General features: G+C 39.6%; 1 protein-coding gene across 3 annotated transcripts; it reads left to right on the top strand.

The window, feature by feature from the left end:
* Positions 1–14: 14 nt before the first annotated feature.
* LOC110053630 (WD repeat-containing protein 7-like) lies at positions 15–19,402 on the top strand. Of its 3 annotated transcripts, none has more exons than XM_089271890.1 (28): positions 16–220; positions 1,178–1,287; positions 1,848–1,926; positions 2,340–2,435; positions 2,629–2,707; positions 2,899–2,972; positions 4,109–4,228; positions 4,722–4,832; positions 5,062–5,096; positions 5,229–5,260; positions 5,820–5,875; positions 6,101–6,195; positions 7,664–7,731; positions 8,225–8,304; positions 9,017–9,164; positions 9,808–10,028; positions 10,105–10,300; positions 11,228–11,467; positions 11,986–12,135; positions 12,867–13,729; positions 14,077–14,266; positions 14,432–14,686; positions 15,571–15,917; positions 16,755–16,967; positions 17,268–17,350; positions 17,835–17,934; positions 18,451–18,555; positions 18,963–19,402. In XM_089271890.1, the coding sequence occupies exons 1-28, from the start codon at positions 53–55 to the stop codon at positions 19,143–19,145; spliced, it is 4,497 nt and encodes a 1,498-aa protein (XP_089128016.1). In that variant the 5' UTR covers positions 16–52; the 3' UTR covers positions 19,146–19,402. The 3 variants fall into 3 exon arrangements, with proteins under 3 accessions (XP_089128020.1, XP_089128016.1, XP_089128014.1); XM_089271888.1 differs by having other exon boundaries at positions 5,817–5,875; XM_089271894.1 differs by lacking the exon at positions 11,986–12,135 and having other exon boundaries at positions 15–220; positions 5,817–5,875.
* Positions 19,403–20,029: the final 627 nt, after the last annotated feature.

Raw genomic sequence — 20,029 nt, 5'->3', positions numbered from 1 at the left:
GGTTAAAACCGCTGATCAACTTTATTGTGGACCACAGAGATGTTGACAAAAAATGTCTTCCTCCTCTGTGGTCCCAGTTGTTTTGTGGGGAAGTACACCTCCTTCACATTGTATTTCGTGTGTCATAACCACTTATGATCAGAAAACAGTCGTCACTGGATCGACAGATGGACAGTTGGGTATCTGGGACCTACGGTTCGCCGATGATGGAGAGATCAAAGTAAGCCTGAGGGGACGTGGGGTTTACATTGGCGGCGATTTAGGGGCTAGTTTTTTCCCCAAAAAGTGTCAAGTAGTTACCTTTTTAACTTAATTTTTGGGAGGTTGAATTTTTTTCAATAGTAGGATCCCTCCATAGGCGAAGGAAGACTTTCGCGGCTGAATAATTTACTTGTTATGTGCGGGCAAGCCATAACAGAATTGACTGATGAGTGTTTGTTTAATTCTAATATTGAACAGAACATGCTCGGGTGCAAACAAAAAACACCTGCTTGTACAAGAGTCAGTCGTCTTCTATAAATTCTAGCCTCTGTTTTATTGGCTATCTACATTCCTACCCCCTCTCTCCTCTCCCTCCTCTGGGGTGATACAACAATCAATTTTGTAGTTTCATACAAAATATTAGTTCTTGATGTTTTCAAAGGATTCAAAACATAGGAAAGTCTGCAACATTTTTAAAAGGATAAAGACACAAAATTAAGGCCACAGAATTCTGCTAAATAAACTCAGTACAGGTGTCAAACCATTCCAGTTGGACAACAATGTGCATCTTATACAAATACATTCTTATCCATTGCTCATGATCATTTTAGTTGGCACCAAGAATTTTAACTGATTACATAACATAACATGTTTTATTTTATTTATTTATTACAATTTAATGGCAATTAAAATCTAAGTCTAAAGGCATACACAAACAAGCAAAGCCAGAAGGATAATCTGTAAAAGAGTGGAACACTCCATGTGAGACAGATAACCATAATAAAAACAAAATAAGATACATCTTGAAAAGGAAGAAACAGAGGTTGACCCTATCATGTTTCACCGTAAAAGAAAAAGATTAGAATTTAAAATATCTGTTTATCTATATACAATAAGATATTCATCAAAATAGCTGCAGTGTAAGAGTAAATTTTGATGGCTGGTCTCATTGTTTGTTATTATTATTGTACTACAGATCATTCCAAGGAACCTAATATTTGCCCATTCAGCAAAGGTTACAGCACTTACAAAAGCTACTGATGGCTGGGATAATCAGTCCAGTATTATCAGTGCTGCTGACAATGGGTAAGACAGAAAGATAATTTAAGAATCCTGCACTGAATTTTAGGGAACACTCAGAAGTACTATGCTAACGATAACTTTAATACTTTCTTCACGGGAGGAACAGTGACCTAAAGATTAGTGTTAAATTGGACTCTGGACCTTGCTTGTGTTTTTAGGCAAGGCAATAACTCTCACATGTACAGTTGCTACATGTACATGTATGTCTAGCCAGGAGTTTAAATGGGTGCTGGTCCTTGAAACTGGGGACAACCCAACAAAATGCTGGGAAGTATCCAGTGATGGCTCAACATCCAATCAGGAGGTTGTACTGCTACCTTATGTGACAGAAACTCTGATAAGCTTCAGTGGTGTTAGGCAACTTTGTCTCGTGCACACTTAACACCTGTAGCTGTTGTGAACCCAAATTAATGTTTTTCCAGTATAACTTACTCATCTGGTTGCTTTACAACAGGGTACCCATACAAACTACATGTATCACACCACCTCTATGGACACCCTGTTGCTATACCATGGTATATCTTTGTAAATTTTAACAGAAATATTGTGTGATTTTGCTTTAGAGAGCTTTGTTTATGGGATACAGATGATGGAATATGTATACAAACTAACGTTATCGCAGGAATGCATTTAGCACTGTTGGTGAGTCTGCCTATGCTTTGTGCCTGTAGTCTATTGATTGACGTTAGGTGCTATATAAACCCACATGTATTGCAGAGAAAAGAATGACCTCCTTAAAGAAAGGTCCTGGCAGTGCATTTTAAATGCATGCCTGGGAAACCAACATAGGTGATGCCCTTTTATCTAAACATTGACACATGTTTATTAGATAATCAGATTATTATTATTTTTTTTAATCATTATTTTACTGACAGAGGAAATATTTTAATTTATTACTTCTAAAGTAGTCAGAGATAATGTGTGATTAACAAATGCATACTAATACATGTACAGTGTGATGCACCATATAATACCAGTATCTAACCTCCATTTAGTGCAAAAATATTATATCTGATGGATTACAAAATTAATGATGAATTATAATTTCCTTTCAGTCCTTCCATGTAGCCATTGGCACTGGAAAAGAGTGGCGTGTTGTTTGCTATGGTAGCTATTCTGATATTTACGTCCTGGATGCGTTGTCTCTTGAGGTATGTTCAAGTTTCACACATGTAAAACTTTTATTTGTAAAACAATATCAGTAATATTATGATCAGTTTTTAAATCAATGCCTTTAATAACATATTACATGACAGTTCTGTAATTATTATTATTATTAATGTTGATAAAAGTCAGTTATGTAATAACATTATTATACATTAAAGTTTGTTTCTGAATATACAGGTGTTGTACACTCTACGTTCTCCATCAGCTACTAACTGGATCAGTGCAGCATGTGTTGTAAGGCCTGCAAGAAGACCAGGTATTACACCACCATATATATAGATGAGCAGTATAAGTATACTAATAGGTAATAAAATTGTTAATACATTATCAACTGATTTACAAAAGGTATCAAATGAAACTACATGACTGCATTAGTATTAACTGTAATTGTTATACAACTGCAATGACAACAAAAATCTAGACATTGTTTAATATACTTTTTCACAGAGGATGTTGTTGTAGCTGTGTCTCTGTCTGGTATGCTGAACATTTGGATGCTGAAACCAAATGTAGAGTCAAAGGTACAGTGTATTACAAGACATGTTTTGATTACCAGTCACAGCTTACTTAAAGCCTACAAAATGCAAGTTACACATCTTGGTGGGTTGTTCAAAACCCGCTTTACCCTGGATTAGCAAGAATTCTGATTTCAGTTTTGTAACATTTGAGTGAGGTTTTCTATATTTGCCTGTCTTTCAGTTTTGGGTTTGAATAATATGAAATGTTAGTAATTAAGGACATTCGCTCTAATTGTTTCTGCGCATCCTTACTACGTTCACAAATTCACACGCCATATCATGCATAAGTAATAAAATGAACAATGATAGCGCAGATGGCAATTGCTATAGCTTTGCAAGGATTTAATGATCTTGGACGTTCGGTGACCCCTATTTTTCTTTTGATGGATTATTTTCTCTACTGATTTTCTACGTTTAGTGAAAAAATGAAAATCTATCGATTAGAAGTTTGAATTCTTGCAAAATGCACCATCGAATTCTTTTCTTTTAGTTCTTTTTTAACTATAAACCCTGTAGACCATGCTGAATTACGTGCGCCAATTTTTCAAAATCAGGGTAGTTTTCCACAAGCTTTATCTCTGAAACAAAGTCGGTGACCCCCATTTTTTTTTTTTGCATTGTTGACACAAGTAACTCATTATCTGACTGCAGTAAAAATTTAAAAGAAATCTATCAACTGGAGAATTTCCACACAGATGTCCTTAAGTAGTAAAAAACATTTTTATACAAGAAAAAGGAATAGTTCAGTCACATTAATATTGTAACCTTTAATCCTGGCTAAGTTTTAACTGGCTTTCGAACAACCGGGCCCTAAACTATTTTACAACATGGATTTAGCTTGTATCTCTAATTTATTGGCTACAGATACATTTACAAGTTAGTACCAAGTGAATATACATGTACTATTGACAGTTCATTATGTAATAGAGGTTTCTAATTAAGTGCTACTTTTAAGGTGGTCAGCATACAGCTGTTTTTGTACATGTAAGTGCACGTGTACATATGTAAGTCCATGCACTGTACTGAAATAAGCAATTTGAGACCCATAGATAACAAAGGGCACATGTATGTACAATAGCCTGAAGCTTTAGTAACACATTCAGTTTTAAAATCAGTATCACCCATTTTACACTCCACAGTACAGTGAGCCCACTTACGAAAAAAAGTTGGAGCAAGTCACAGACAGCAAAGCTACTGGGATTTGTTGTAATCCCTTTACACAAAGAACCATTCTTGTTATATGTGCAAAAGAGTGGCTGGTATGTGCTGGCATATTACCTTTAATTCATGTACCAGGACTTTTTGAGGCACTTTTAATTTTAATTTGTGAACCGCAATTGCACTGTACAATGAAAAGGTCTCAATATAATATTGTTGCAGAGTATTTATATATCAACGTTAGCTTTCTTAAGTTTTTCTTTAAAATTAATGTTACTCATTAGTAAAGACAGTGTAAAGCAATATATACTGGTATGTGATGTATCCATTCCTCTTGCATGGAAAATTATTTTTGTCACTGGGTAACAAGTTTACTACCGGTAGGTAACTTTGCATGTCGAGTGACATTCAAAAACATGGAAGGTGTTTCTCCTCTCTGCTTTGTGATATCATACAAAATGAAACAGTGAGTTTGCTTGCATTATGAAAGTTAAGAAGAAGCCAATTATTACATTAGATGAGAGCAACACCAAAACCTAAAAAACAGCGTACAATTGTTATACTTGAACAACATTTTCAAATAATTTATGGCAGATGTATGATGCTGGAGACTTTAAATTCCTGACCACCGTGTCCAGTCCTCCAGGTCAGAGCTGGATGGGAGGAAACTTTGTTGCAGCAGACTGCATTCTAGTTTGGAGCAGGGTAAGTTATCAGTGTTAAATAAGAAGGCAGTAACATGTAGCCTATGCCATATTGTATTATGTAGCATGCAATCAGGTGTCTTTTCCTCTCTTTACTTGGATATTGTAAATTTGAAGTACATATGCACCATCCTGTAGAAACCCTAAAAATTTTAAGAAGCATTACATGTAATTGTCGTTTACAAAGATATTTTTCATTGGAAAATTCACGTTTTGTTTTGTTTGCACAGGATGGAAAGAGTTATTTGTACAAACTTCCTCCATCGTAAGTGAAATTTGACCTTTCAATTGCATGTATAGCGTAAAACAGTCCCGGACTACAGGTTCATACTATAAATTTACATGTGTGGATTACAGCACTAGTTTTATTTCTTACTGGTACTGCTTCCTTTTTCAGGTGCTGCCCTGGTCTTCAGGACCGAAAGCAAGGTCAGAAAAATGCAGTGATTGAATTTTATGGTGATAATTTATCAAATGATGTAAGCTACTGTTAGTAGTTACTCGGTACTATTTGATTCTTACCTATTTTAAGTTGCACTTCCCACCTGTTGTTGTCCCATAAACAGACCCTTTTCATAAATGGCTGCCAAATTATTTTGTATGCATTTTAATTCCTAAGCCTCACTTACCTTGTTTGAGAGTAAAACTTCTTTTGAATTATCAACTTAAAAATAAGGTCAGTAAGGCTAATTTTTATACAAGTTTACTGAAGAATATTGACAGTCATTTATGAAAAGGGTCTTTGTAAAATGGCTTACATGTGTATGTATACATGTAACTAATTTAAAAATATATTCTTGTTTTCTGTATGTGTTGTAGAACCTCACCTTGAGGCTAGATTTAGGAGCATGCTCTGTTGCAAAATTTCATGGATGTGCACTGTAATTAAATATTACCTGGGTTTCACTGTATGCAATATAAATTAAGGTGTTCTCCATTGTTCTTCTAACAATTAAGGGAGAATTGTCTTTGTAACAACCTTTAGCAGGCAATCCAATCAAAGAACCAAGAATCATTCAGGTGTTTGAGAAGACAGCTGAGCAGGTATGAACAATCAATAGAATGGTTCTTAAAAAATGAAACGGGAAATGACAAAAATCTGTTCTGCTCCATCAAAACCCCAGGCTATGCTTTTTTGCTTTACTAAGCCATGTGTAAGTTGGAGTTAATGTATCACTATCTTCACATCAAGTTTCATTTTCTCTCATATCACAACTTTGTTTTCAAAAGTGTACAATAAAATTTACAATTTACTAACTTCTGTTGCAGAGTGCTGTACCAGATTTTGATCCAGCCATGTTTTTCTCTTATGGACGGAGGGGACCTTTTTACAAACTCTTGTTAAGAGGGGGATCAAATGGAAGGTAGCTGAATTGTTTCTGGTGTAGGGGGTGTTAGGCACAGTTTGATAGATTGAAGTGTCTGAAGAGTGTTCAGTGATTGATCAACAATATGTACCTTATTACATGAAATTTTGGCGACACGTTAATTTAACGATTTTGAGAAACCTTTATTTAGCGGCACTTTCAATTTAGCGATTTTTCGTAAATTTTGGAACATAAGTCACTTAATGTTTGCGATTTCACGAACTGAAACTTTGACGAATTAAGATATTGAAAACATTTATGTGATAAAATCATAAACGTCAATAGCTTCCTTTAAATCACAATCATACAACGTTTTGAAACTTAATTTTGAACGAAACAAACGAAACTGCAACTGTTATGTCCTATCTAAATGTTTTTCTCACTCATATTTGTATTGTCACACAAAGTCAATGCACCTTTTGCGAGCACCTAACCATTAACGTTCTAACGACACCGATCAGGCGCGGTGGATTACTTCAAATGGATCAACAGGTGGCAGTGGTTTGTCTCTACTGGCAATTTCCTTGGCTCACACCCTTGAGAATACATTTCCTTCCTTCAGCGCCGGTCAGAGAGTCGAATAATGCGACAAGCCAGCCTGCGTGAATTTGCTTCATTACTGACATGCTGAGATCAACCTCTTTGTCTTCAAAGCTTGTCCCGCTCTCTAACTACCTTTTGAACCTCTCCCGTGTACCAGGTGGTAAATTTCTCTTTGGAGAATTTCTTAGCCTGGCCATTAACTTATTGTGTGAAACTGATCACATGGCGGGATTTCATTTTGTACTCACTTATTTAGCCACGATTTAAATTTAGCGACACTTAATTTTGATGCATTTTAATTTAGCGATTCTTAGAAAAATCACTAAATTCGCTTAATTAAAGTATCGCCAAAATTTCATGTAATAAGGTACACAGAAAGCTACGTGTCATTTTGTCTCCATCAGGCAGCATCATGCTACAGCTTTATAAAAAGCGTCTCAACCAAAAACCACAGGTTCAGTCCAGATGTTCCAGAAGAGGGGCTTTGGAAATTGACACCCACAAGTAAAAGAGTTTCGGCTCTGTGTATAGAGCCTGGTAGATTTATTGTTGGAGAAATTCTGTCACTGAGCGATGATGAAGTTCCCTAACTTAGGAGATACGTCACGGTTTGCGCAGCTTGAAAATTTTCGCTTAAAAGTTTCAAGTTTTTGGTTTGTAATCCGTGTCATTCTTCTCCATGCTTAACCATCCTTGTTCCTTTATGGTTTATTATTATCTCTTTGGTGTTTTTCTATCTTTAGTCAGTAAACTGCTATTTTCAGGCTTCCTTCAATTTAAATGTAATTTTGTACGTGGCAAAAATAGCTCAAAATACTGTGACTGACCGCCCACAGCCTTATCAACTTTTTCCTTTGCATTCAAGACGTGAACAGGAATATATGGAAATAATTGTTGCACTGTATTTTTTCATTATTTGTAGTGTCAGTTTGTGGAAACTGAATGATGACCTTTTCACGTCAACAAAACCCTACGACGCAAATGCGCCCGGTAATGTTTTTACGTGTTCTTCTGCTTTCGTGCGTGCGTGTCAAAAGAAAACACATAAGAGCACCTTTCTTTTTATTGTTGCTGTTGTTGGTGTTTTTTCTGTATTTTTTATTGTTATAGTAGCCTTTTTCATATTTTCTGAATTTTTTTGAGTTAAATTTCGTTTGTTTTCGTGGTGTGTGGATTGCACATACCCTACCAAAATGGTGGTTTTGCTGCCTTGGATCATTTCACTGTTCCTTTTTCATTTGCCGATACGTTGTCCAGTACCTATGAAATACTGATTTATTTATCCACTCCCCACTCCGATTAGCTACTGCTATTTGTGGGTAACGAACGGACGAACGAACGAACCAACAAATGTACGCACGCAGGCACGAACGAGCTAACCTAACGGACAGACGAAAAACTGGGGATCGTGGTTGATAAAAACTGAATTATAGCTGACGATTATCTAATACTTCACTTTTCCTTGCACCTTTTGTATATGTAGGTGTTGGTCCTGTGGTGGCGTGTAACTATGCAGACTGTTGGGAGACAACCCTGAAGCCCTGCGGACTGATTGATTCTTTGGTAAGTTTCGCTACACGGACGGATTTTCGTGTGGGAAATGGAAAGTGCATCATTCTAAGCTTAAAATTTTTTGGCCCACTTTGGTTCTGGCCTAATTCTCAGACGCTCTGAGGCTACTCGTTCTCCTCCTGAGAATCAGGCTAACTTTGGTCGTAACTTTAATAAAGTACATGGAAGAAATAGAACTTACAGTTGTTACATACAGCTTTGTACGGGCCTCCACAGACGAGACATTTAATTGTCGACAACAATTTTTATCGCAACTAAATTAATGTTAGGCCATCGAAGCCGCGTTTTTGAGTTCTGAATCGTTTTAACATGTCATAAGTTCGTCCGTATATCCTTTAATCGCCCTGCTCGCAGAGGTTTGCCTTCGTCCACTGAAGAGGCTGAAGGGAGAGAACTTGTTGCTTTACGACTTGGTATCATCGCGTGGCGTCTCCAATGTGATTGAAACGACAAAAGGAAAATACTATTTTGTTCTCGGGTGCTAAGAACGAGAGAGCGACCGCGAAACTGGGGAAAAATATACTAGCCCCAGCTTCTTGCGTTTTGGCTCGTTCATATGAGAGCTACTGATCAAGTAAAGCCGCACTTACGTTTGATTCCGCGCGTGTATTCGTCAAATTGTACGTGACTTAAAGTAAAGGAAGTTTAGTTGTAAGTTGCGGTGTATTTAAGGTCTGAAATATTTTGACTGTTTATTCTGTAGGATGATTGTGGAGAAGCCATTCCTGTTAGCGCGTCACTGTATTTACCAGCTCAAGACTGTATCGTGTGTGGCCGTGAGGATGGTTCAGTCGTTATCATATCAGCGGCTAAGGCGGCTATTGCTCAGTTGCTTCAGCTGCCAGGCTCAGGTAGTGTATTCAAACGTTCAGCGTACAGTTTCCTTAGTCTAATCCGCACACTTCTTCGAGTTTGTATTGTAGCGTTGTGTTAGTGTTACTGCGATAAGTGCTGTCTCTCTCGAGCTGATTTGAGAGAAGTAGCTTTACTGATCGAACATTTTTCTCGCGTCGAGCTCGGCTTTCGCGGCTCGACTTGTGGACAAGTCTAAACCCTTTTATTTCGCCAATTTTGCAATTCAATGGTTATATGAAACGATGTTTGAATTGGGTTTGAGCTGTTTTCTTATTTCTGATAGCCTGGTTAGTTAAAAGGTGGCAAATTATTCTTAAGTTTCTGCATATCGAACTGGCTCATAAATACAAAGTTTTACCGTCTTAAAAAAAGACTGCAATGCAATGTACATCAGTCAACCATCGTTAATTTAGTGTTAACGCGTTGTGCTGGCTGTACTGTGAGATCATAATAGTGAGTTTAGTCAGAGAAATTTGTTTCAGAATATCAAGAAAACCAGTGGTTTATAAATAAATTAAGCTTGAACGAGCAGATCGAAGGGCAGTGCCACTGTACTGTATTTTGATGTCCCGAATGCAAAAATGTTTTATTCATGTTTGTCATGGTCTCACCTATCTGCCTCGGGTGCTCATTTTTCAGGATGGCCTACACACCGGGTACTCTTAGGACACAAGGGCCGAGTGACATGTCTGCTGTACCCTCATGATGAGTATCCTCGCTATGACAAAGAATTTTTGGTATCAGGTGGAGCGGATTTCTCGGTTAAACTGTGGGACATCTTCACCGGAGACTTACTGTACACGTTTTCTTCTCACACGGGAGAACTGCTTCGACTAATATGTACACCACCTGACTGCAGTGTAAGAGTCTTGTTTAGATCAATTGCCTGTTTTAAACTGAGCTGTTTAGTTGAACTGTTCTATTTGTTCTTTTTAGAATCGCGTTCAATCCTGCATCTGTTCTGTAGCCCAGGACCACTCGGTTGCATTGCTGGGATTGCGCGAGCGGAAGTGCATTATGTTGGCTTCTCTTCACGCGTTTCCGGTGGAGACGATAAAATGGAGAGCTTTAGACGACTTTTTGGTGGTAGGCTGTACTGACGGTTCTGTGTACGTCTGGCAAATGGAAACAGGTGTGATTTGTCAGAAACTAAGTAATATTTGATCTAAAAATTTCTGATCGGTTGATACTTGAGCTTTGGCACGGTGGTCAACGCATCTGTAAATTCCTTACTATTTTGTGCAAAAGTCTATTTTTCACTAGCTATCCGGCCTGTATGAGAAACATGTTCTCGTTCCGTTCTACTTCATACAACCTGCGTGGAAACTATATACTGGAAATGCCCAAACCTAAAACTAAAACTTTTGGTCTCCACTCCTTTACTTATCTAGCAACCAAAGAATGGAATTTTCTACCCAATTTTATAAGGTTATGTAATTTCTCAGACTTCAAAAAGCACATCAGTAAAGCCAATTCATGAAACATGTAAATGACAATTTTATAATTAGTTAATATAAGTCAATTGTAAATATGTAAATAGCAATTTCTATTTTAATTTTTCGTTATCAAATATTTTGTTCTCGGAGATATTAGCTTGTCAAGCTACTCTGAAATTCGAGCTTAAATAAAGTTTATGCATGTATGTATGTATGTGCTTTTCAAAAATTGGATTGAATAGTTCTTTCTCTGAGATGGCCCATGAGATTTGTCTTTGACATGATCACTCCTAGCTTAAACATGACAGAAGCTTTACCAAGTCCCTTTAGCGTGACATGGCACTAACGTGACCTAACTCTTTATCATGACGTGACACCAGCATGGCCTTGCCGCTTAACATGACATGACACACTAGTGTGACCTATCTCTTATAAAATGACGTGGCACCAGTGATAACGTAGTCTATTCTGTTCAGCACTAACACCGAATTTGCGGTCCTTACCGCGAACGAAGAACTGATCACTTTGGATTAAACCAGGCTCTTGCACTAAGAAATTCTTTAAACTTATGCCATGAGAAACGTGTGGAGACAAGTAAGGAGAGTTTGTATGTTACTCTACAGGTCACCTAGATCGGTGTGTTAGCGGACAAGTTGCTCTTAATATCTTAGCCGCGTGTGATGAGGAGAAGAAATCTGCTTCAGCTGGTGTTCCCTCCAAAGCCAAGACCATTCTGGGACGAAAGATCAGCCACCTTACTTCCAATCTGCCAACTAGCGCTGCATCGGCGGCGGTCAAGAAGCTTAAGCGAAGCTCCCTTCAACAAGCCTCGGCGAGTCCTTCGTCCTCGCCAAGGTTATCTGGTAAGTGGAACAGAACGGTCATTAAGCTCAGTTTTAGCGTAGATCAAGCGGTAACTACCGACTGGCGTGATTGTGAAAAGCTGAAAATCATAGGCTACAGTTAGATCATTTAAAGAAGAATGGAAATGGCTTTGTATAGCTGGATCTCCATAAGTTCCAGGAACTTATTTGGAAGTGATAATAACTAAGACTAACATGGCATGAAAAGGTTCGCATGGTTCGGATTCGTTGCGAACTATGCAAAAAGAGAATTGTCACTTATTACTGTGTTGCTCAAATGCCCATTCTTATAAAATGTACCAGAAACATTCTACTACGTCTTGCACGTACCACGTGGTACACAGACGTGAGTGGCATTTGCTTTTCACGTGCCGTAAACCATTGAAAATTATCAGTAGCTTTATCTGGCCATTTGAAACCTTGCAATCATGTTCAACGTCAAGGTTTATGATGCACGGCCCTGTTAATAACCAAGAAAACTCAGCGCTTACTGCATGCCGTGGCTATTTTGCCTGTAGGTGATGGCTATGGTGAGGTGTTGTCCGGTGGCCCATTGAAGGTGATGTCCACAAAGTGTGGTGTGAGAGATCCAGAAATACAAGTGCTTATGTTTGATATCGAGGCGTTGATATGCAATTTACTAACTGAAGAAAATCCTCTGCTTGGTGGTAATTATCAATGTCGTTATTAGTTCTCCAAATGATTTGTCTATGCACTGCAAGGCAATTATGTATCATTTAGGAAATTAGTGACCGAATCTGTTGACGTCCTTCTTGTTTATTCTTCTTGTTTACTCCTGAATTATAGCCCATTGCAAAAACGTGAGAGGACTGGGACGAGTTTCTTATATTGATTAGATTGAAAATCTAAGCATTTCAACTGAAATGTTACTGAATGAAAAGCTACCCAGTCAAGTTTGAGAGTTTTCAGCGGAAAATTTTGCAAAAGTTGCAAAATTCCATTCAAACCCTTACAATTTTGTGGCCTGTCTACCCAATCCATACAAACTCTCTATTTTAGGTGGTATTTGAAGAGCTATCATTTTGCCATTTTCCTCCGCTAAATACTACTATTCTTGCTTAAGACTCTCAAATTTAGTTTATCTTTCATGTGAATATCTTAGTTTTTCAAACAAACGAAAAACAACCATACTCTTTCCCAGTCCTCTCACGTTTTTGAAATGGGCTATGCTGGATATTAGTTTACAAACCGTGAAATTATCGTCGACAAGCTCTTTAGAAAGACTTGCCATAAATCTTGAAATGACATTTAAAAAAAAATGAGCACAAATAAACACCGCTGACCCGAAGGGCTGCTAGCCTCGAAACGCATACTGTACTTCTACTTAAGATGGAATGATAACTTCTCTCCCAGCTGAAAAGTTGCTTCTTTTTCACAGCTAAAACTCCAGGCAAAGCCGATATTTCCAAGACAGCTGTTGGAGGAAAAAGGAGGAAACGCGAGTCTGCAACGACTCAACCAACCAAAAGCGATACAGCTTCGAAATCATCCACGGAGCACAAGAACAAAAAGTCTCCTTTTGTGAATGAAACTCATTATGTCGCACAACTTATGATCTCGTGCCTTCACTCCTGGGATCTGGACCCTAACATGGACGAGGTCTGCGTCGAAAGACTGGGCCTTCTTAAACCGGTCAAACCAGTTTCGTTTGGATTACTTACTCGTGGGAACAGGCTTTCGTTGATGTTACCAGGGTGGTATGGGGAAACAGGTGGAGAGAGGGATGGCGACGCTGAATCCACTTTGAGAAGACTCTCTGGCGATAAAGCCCTGTTTACAGAAGTTAACGAAGCACAGAAAGGAACTTTGGTCGAAGTGAAATCGCTGGCTTCCTCGGAGCATAACGTTGTTTCAGCTTTAAGGACTTGTTTTCAGTCGCGTTGGCAGTTGTCCTCAGCGTTGACAACTTTGCATCTTGTCGGGCTTGTGTCTGTAGCTAACACACTTATGAGCATGAATCAGATCAGTTTTGTTCCTCAAGAAAAGCGTCTTGCTCTTTTAACGAACACAGCTCGCGATATCCCGTCCAGCTCATCGAGTTACGACGAAAACGAACACCCCCCTGGCTTGAGTGAGGTGGACGTGCAACTTGCCATGAATCACCGCGCGCACATAAAAGCTGGATGGAGTCAGCTGGCTGCATTGCACTGCTGTCTATTAGCTGATATTCTAAGGGTCTCCCCTTACAAACCACCGTTGTTGCATATTCTGGCAAGAAGATGGCAAGATCGATGCCTTGAAGTATGTCATAGTTTAAGGCTTTTGGGGGTTATTTCATATCCACATTTTGCCGAGTGATGTCACCGATCACGCTCTTTGCACGTGTCTTACATGTGGTTAGTTGTCAGTGAACTGCTGTCGTTACGGTAAGAAGCAGCAGTGCAAAAGTCAAAGTCATTGATTGAAGTGAAGTTTTCAGATCGCGTCGTTTTACAAACCAGTGTAATTAGGTGTAACATTTTCGTTCTTGTGTCCCACAGAATAGTATTCTTTTGCTTAATTAAGTTACTTTTAATCACTGTTTTATTTATTTTCTATTTTGTGGCAAATGAATGGTTGGTTGGTTATTGTCTTTGTTATATTCCTAGGTTCGTGAAGCGGCCCAGGCTATTCTATTAGCCGAACTGCGCAGGATCGGGTTCGAGGGTCGTAAACAGGTAGTGGATACATGGGCCCCTCAGCTGCCTACGACCCTCGGGCAGGGAGGAACTGAGGACAAATCTGACAAGCTTGATGTTGCAAATGCTCCCATCCCTCCCAGTCCGCATTCGGGATTTGGTGAGTAATGTTAGCTGATTCATGAATTAGGGCTTCATGCATTTTGTGTAGCTCTCCTTAAGATGATTCGATTGCCTATAAATGAATAAAGGATCAGGTTTCATCTTAACATGAAACATTGCGGGTCGTTTTTTGTTAGGATAAAAATGAAATATCTTTCTTCAGAGCGTAGCGGCGAGGTCCAAAACGTTGATGACGAAGTTTTGTTTCCACCCGATGACGTCAGCACTGTTTTGACCAGCGTCAAGAAGCTTCTTCAGTATGACATGCGCCGTCGCCAAGCAACCGCTATCGTGTTGATGGGTGTGATAGGAGCGGAGTTCCAGCGGGAGATTGAAGTGTTCTCGAGTCGTGCTCGCGATGGTGAGAAAAAACAGAGTACCAGTTCACGGCGCTTGGATAAGCTGAGCGAGACTCCAGGTAAAGAGGGCAAAAGCGCACTTAATAAAGGTTACAATGGACGTAAGTGCTGATTTGAAACTCTGCTAACATAATGTAATTGTCGTTAACATAAAATTAAAATGCCTCTACTGAGTAATTGTCCATGCTAGCTAATCGTGACTAATGTATGGATGCACATGTTAAAGCCCGCTCTATAGATTAATAAGTAAATAGCGGCTTATTTTATGCTGTGTAATAAAACTAGTAAACCTGCCTATTCCAAGTTGAACTTGAACGTGTACCTTTGTTGTGACAAGAACATCACAAGACAATTACCACTAACAAGATACGAATAAACGACTTCCACTTCATCTTTACGCAAACCTACAGAGTAATAACTGTTTGTGCAAGTCAGTGTGACGTTCAAATACCGAGAACATAACTTGTGCTGTTTGGTTTTGAGTTTAGTCAAAACTAGAGCGGATTACAGACACCTCTCTTATGGGCGGTTGTTTGTCACCTTTGAAACAAACTCCAGAGCAATAGCCCGGTCACGTGTAACCGTTGTTAAGTGCGGGAAAAGTCACGTGATATAAATCACAAGTGGTTGCAGTTCAGTGCATGATTGGTTGAATAATAGCACCTATGTTCTGATTGGCTCAAGTTTTATAGACTCTTTCCAAGCTAAGCAAACACAAAACTTAAGAGACTGGATACTTCCTTACTAATGACGACAATGGAAAAGAAAAAAAAGTTCAAATTTCTTAGCTGAGTCTGCTATTATTTTGTTTCTTCAATCATTGGATAACTGTAGTGTGTAAAGGATAATTAACTTTCCTTATATAAATTTTGTCAATATGGAGGGGATGAGAAAATTGAAGATGATTTCTCTGCCACTTTTTCCATGCCGTCATGTTTTCCAGGTGGTGAAGTAATAATGGATTACGCCACAGTGCGGCTTACGGGCAAGGCTTTAATGTATCTCCTGCTTAAACCTCCCTCCTCGCAACTTACTGCTCACACGTCTGTTAGGAGGGCAGCCATTGATTTGATTGGTCGCGGATTCACGCTTTGGGAGCCATATATGGACGTGTCAGCGGTCCTAATAGCCTTATTAGAGCTTTCCGCTGACAGCAAGAACCGTGATCTCACGTTCAGGAAAGGTTTACCATTATCACCGTCAGCGGATACTCATCGATCTGCAAGACATGCGCTCTCGCTTATTGCTACAGCACGACCCACAGTCTTCATTGCAACTATCGCCAAGGAGGTAAGTCGTATAAAAGTTGTTTTTACATTATCGCCGGAAAAATACGTGATAATGTAATTTGTCATATCAGTGAGATTTGTGATGTTTCATGCAAGTGGATCTTGAGAGACGTGACAAAGATTTTTCGACAAGCCTCTGTGTTTTTACTTAGCTATTCGTAAACTTGAAGTTGATCCGCCATAGTTGCTGACGTTTTGAGCCTTTGCTCTGATGAAGGGGTAACGCTCAAAACGTTAGCAAACACTCGCTATGCCGGATCAACTTCAAGTTTACGAATAGCTAAGTAAGAACACACGGTTTGGCGTACGCACTTACAAACAAAAGCTGTCAAGGAAATTTTTTTAACTTGTCACCTATACATGTAAACTCTTGAACATGTGGATAGAATTTGTCAGTAGAATTGCTAATATTTAACTTTACTGAGACAGCGTGGCCGAGTCGTTAGGGCGCCGGACTTGAAATCCGGAGGTCGCGTGTTCACGTCCCTTTCTGACCACCGGCTGGTGGTGATCTCAGTAGTTCCGAGTTCAACTCCTCGGCCACGCTTGGAATTAGCAAACTAGCTCTTCTCCTGCCAGTTGGGATCCTTAACCTCGTTATGTTCAATTACATTGTATTTGTTTCATCATTTGTTTCCGTTGGCCCTGAAAAACCCCACTGGGGGAGTGATTAATTAAGTTTTTATATTTTATATATTTTTACATTTTATGGAGACAAACTTGAGGGTACTCTCAAAGTTAAGCCGAGTCAGTGACTGTTTTCAGTTCTAACTCACTCTTGCAGACCAGTCAATCGAGCTTCATCCTTACTTTTACTTGTCGTAATTTCACACACCAGGTAGCCCGCAGTGTTGCAGCAGCGTCCTCCATTTCCTTTAATCAGCCTTCCCCAGCAGCCATTGCGGTATACAGTCACGTTCGCCACCAGCCCTCGCAGAATGCAGAAGCTCAGAGCACATCAATTTTGAACCGTGCCAAACATGAGATACTGCGAATTATTGACCTCATGGTTGAAAAGACACAGCAAGAAGTTGTCGACCTTCTGACTGATGTATGTACTACCATGCTCGATACTTGGAAATATATTTCCTAGTGCGCTTTTTACAAATTTAGTCTTACTTATGATTGCTATCTTGACAGTGTTCGGGAATAACTGTTGCCAACGATAAGTTAACATACTTTCAAGCTTTAAGCCATTCCTTATCACTGATACTTGAGCTTCAGAGGCATTTTGTGTCAACGGTTTCCTTGAAATTTTATTATCACATTACATGTATATCCTTCGAATCTTGATTGGATGTATAATTAATAATTTTATGGTGTAACCTCTAACCAAGCTATTTGTCACTAGGTTGTTGATATCGTAGTTTACTGCTTGGATCAGAGGCAGCTTAAAGAGAAAGGAATGACCGAATTATTTCCTGGACTTTGTAGGTAAGGATTTCATTATCATTTTTTTTTTTTTTTTTTTTTTTTTGCGTTTCGTTTTTGATAACGACATACTAAGCAATGTATTAAGGTTTATTATTGTCATCAAGTGACTTCTCCTGATTGATTTCACCACATTTCGTATGAGAAGGGTTTGGAGAATTCGATTACAAATCACGACAGTCTCGTGTGACAATTTTATGTGGACGCTTTGGGAATATCGTCCTTTTTGCACATCTATACACATCTATAATTCGCTGTTAATAACACGTAGCTTTTCCGGCTTTAGTCCTCCGATTCTTTCGCCCTTAGCTCCCTGCCACAACCCCTCGCGGGGCTTTTTTTTTTGCGGGGGGCGGGGGGGGGGGGGTCGTCTTCCCAAGTGACTGATACAATTCAGCGTTCACTCGCTTCGCGTTGTCGGGTATTTTGCAGTTGTAACACAGTGAAGGCAATCATGCTAGCAACAAGTGTCCTAATGTTCCAACAGGTTCAACATGGTAAGCTACTCTCCCCAGTCCCGTCGCCTTGCAGTTGGCGCCAAGAATGGACAACTTGCATTGTATGATCTGCGATCCTCGCGCTGCCAGGTGGGAACAGCTAGTGAATATAGAAGTAATAGTTAGCCAAACCCTTGTTGAAGATTAATTTGTGTTTTGAGCTGTGTGATTACTTAGAATTGCCTGCAACATTTCTCAGGCTGCAACCAGAGTGAGGATGACACGTTGCAAAATGAAAGTCTGTGATCCTCATTTTTCGTCGTGGGTGACTTAACGGCAGTCCGCGTTTTTTCCCGCGCTTTTTGCGGCACGTCATTGCTCCGAGTTCTGAATGATAGGTCTGTGTTTTTTCCGCGATAGTTTGTCGCATATCATTGGCTTCCTCAACCCAGACTTGACTTTCGGACTGACCACAGTGATATGTCGTAGAATGCAGGGTTCCACAGAACGTTTCCTTGAAGTTCGTATGATACGAGAAGGGGAGTTAGCAAGATTGTAATCGTCATTCAGTTATCTCTACTAATCCCTACCAGCATGTCCTCTGGGGAAATATCCACCCGACAATTCTTTCAGTGTGTATAACTATTGAATTCTCATTCTTTGCAGATGGTGTCCGCTCACTCGTCTCAAGTAACGGCCCTGTCTTTCTCGCCTGATGATCGTGTTCTTGCTTCGTACAGCTTCGGAGATTCGAAGATCTGCTTTTGGCAGGTAATTAATAAGCACTGAATACAGTTAGTAATTTGCTTAGAAACTGCTTCAAACAAACGTGCCGGTAATTTCAAGATGGCATTCGAGCACTTCGTCTTAATTGGCATAGTTTCAATGATTTAACAATTGAGAAGCTAGGTTAGTTTCTTAAAGTATCCTCAATAAACCTTAAAATTATTATCTGCGAACAGACACCCGGCGTTCCCGAACGCCCCGATCCCGCCCCGATCGCTCCGCTCTCCGAATTCTTCAGTTTCGTGCTCGTCCGCTCGCTTCGTTCGCTGAAATTTTTTCCGTCTATGCCGGGAGCCTTTGCGCAGGCTATGAAATTATCAACATGGTGTATCCGCACTAACACAAGCCTGACTTTGTCAATATTCTCCTTTCTCTGTTTCTTCTCTTTACAGACTGGTTCATCGTTGTTTGGCATGCTGGGATCTTCTCTGCGGTGTGTTCGGTCTTACTCCACTGTCTCTCCCTCGCCTAAAATGTCTCCTGCCCTGCTAAAACTAATACGGCTGGTGTGGATTAACCACAAGAACGTTATTTTACTCATGGCGGATGGAACGGAATACAAGTATTCTGTATAGAGACAAGAAAAGATCCATGGACAATGCACATATGTGGTCAAAATAATATTTGGATGTAAAGTAAAAGAGTATTGTTAATATTAGAGATATACAACAGGGTAATTAAGCTTGTACAAACATGGATGGATATATCAGCGTTTTTCATGCTTTGCACAACAATCTGAGAGCCAGGAGTACTTAACAAACTGTATCTAGCGAAAAGTAAGCTTTTAAAATGTTGTCATTCTTGAGGCCAATAAAAATTTCACCATTGCAAACAGATTAAAGCAGTCGAATCCAACAATATGCAAAATTAGAAAATGTCGACGTGAACTCCTTTTTTTCTCTCGTCAATCGTGTCTGCATTTCACATTCGATTATTCCTGACATAACTCGCCCTCCCCCTCCCCCTCGCCCGTCTCACCCCTCAGCGACCTTTTCGAAGCTATGGTGAAGGGAAGTTCGCTTTTAGGCTTTTGCGTAGACCGCAGACGCTTGCATCTTTCAGACTTTCAATTCGCGAAAGTTGTTTTTGGTATTTCCTTCTTCCAAAGATGAACACATTACGGCCCTTTTGCTGATTTTGGGGTCGTCAATGGCTTGGTCCGTTCCATCCTAACGCGGGCTTCTTTCCCGAGCAGCGGCTGGTCATCGAACCTAGTTTCAAGCCGGCACGTCTACCAATCGCCAATCGTGCGGCGTAATGAATCAATGCAGTGCTTGTGATGGATGGTTTAAAGTCAATCAAGGACACTAGACTCATTACTCTAGTGGGGGTAATGTGTTGGAATGTAAGTCGTTTAGCCCTCAAGTCAATTAGCCCCTAACCGGTTAGCCCCCAACCAGAAGTTGATTAGCCCCCATTTACGCTTGAAGAACGAGAAATTGACAGTGTTTTTCGACTT

Source organism: Orbicella faveolata, unplaced genomic scaffold (assembly GCF_042242905.1).
Source record: "Orbicella faveolata isolate gen_17 unplaced genomic scaffold, um_ofav_v1 contig_1, whole genome shotgun sequence".
Classification (NCBI taxonomy): domain Eukaryota; kingdom Metazoa; phylum Cnidaria; class Anthozoa; order Scleractinia; family Merulinidae; genus Orbicella; species Orbicella faveolata.
This window is presented reverse-complemented; position numbering and strand designations above follow the sequence as displayed.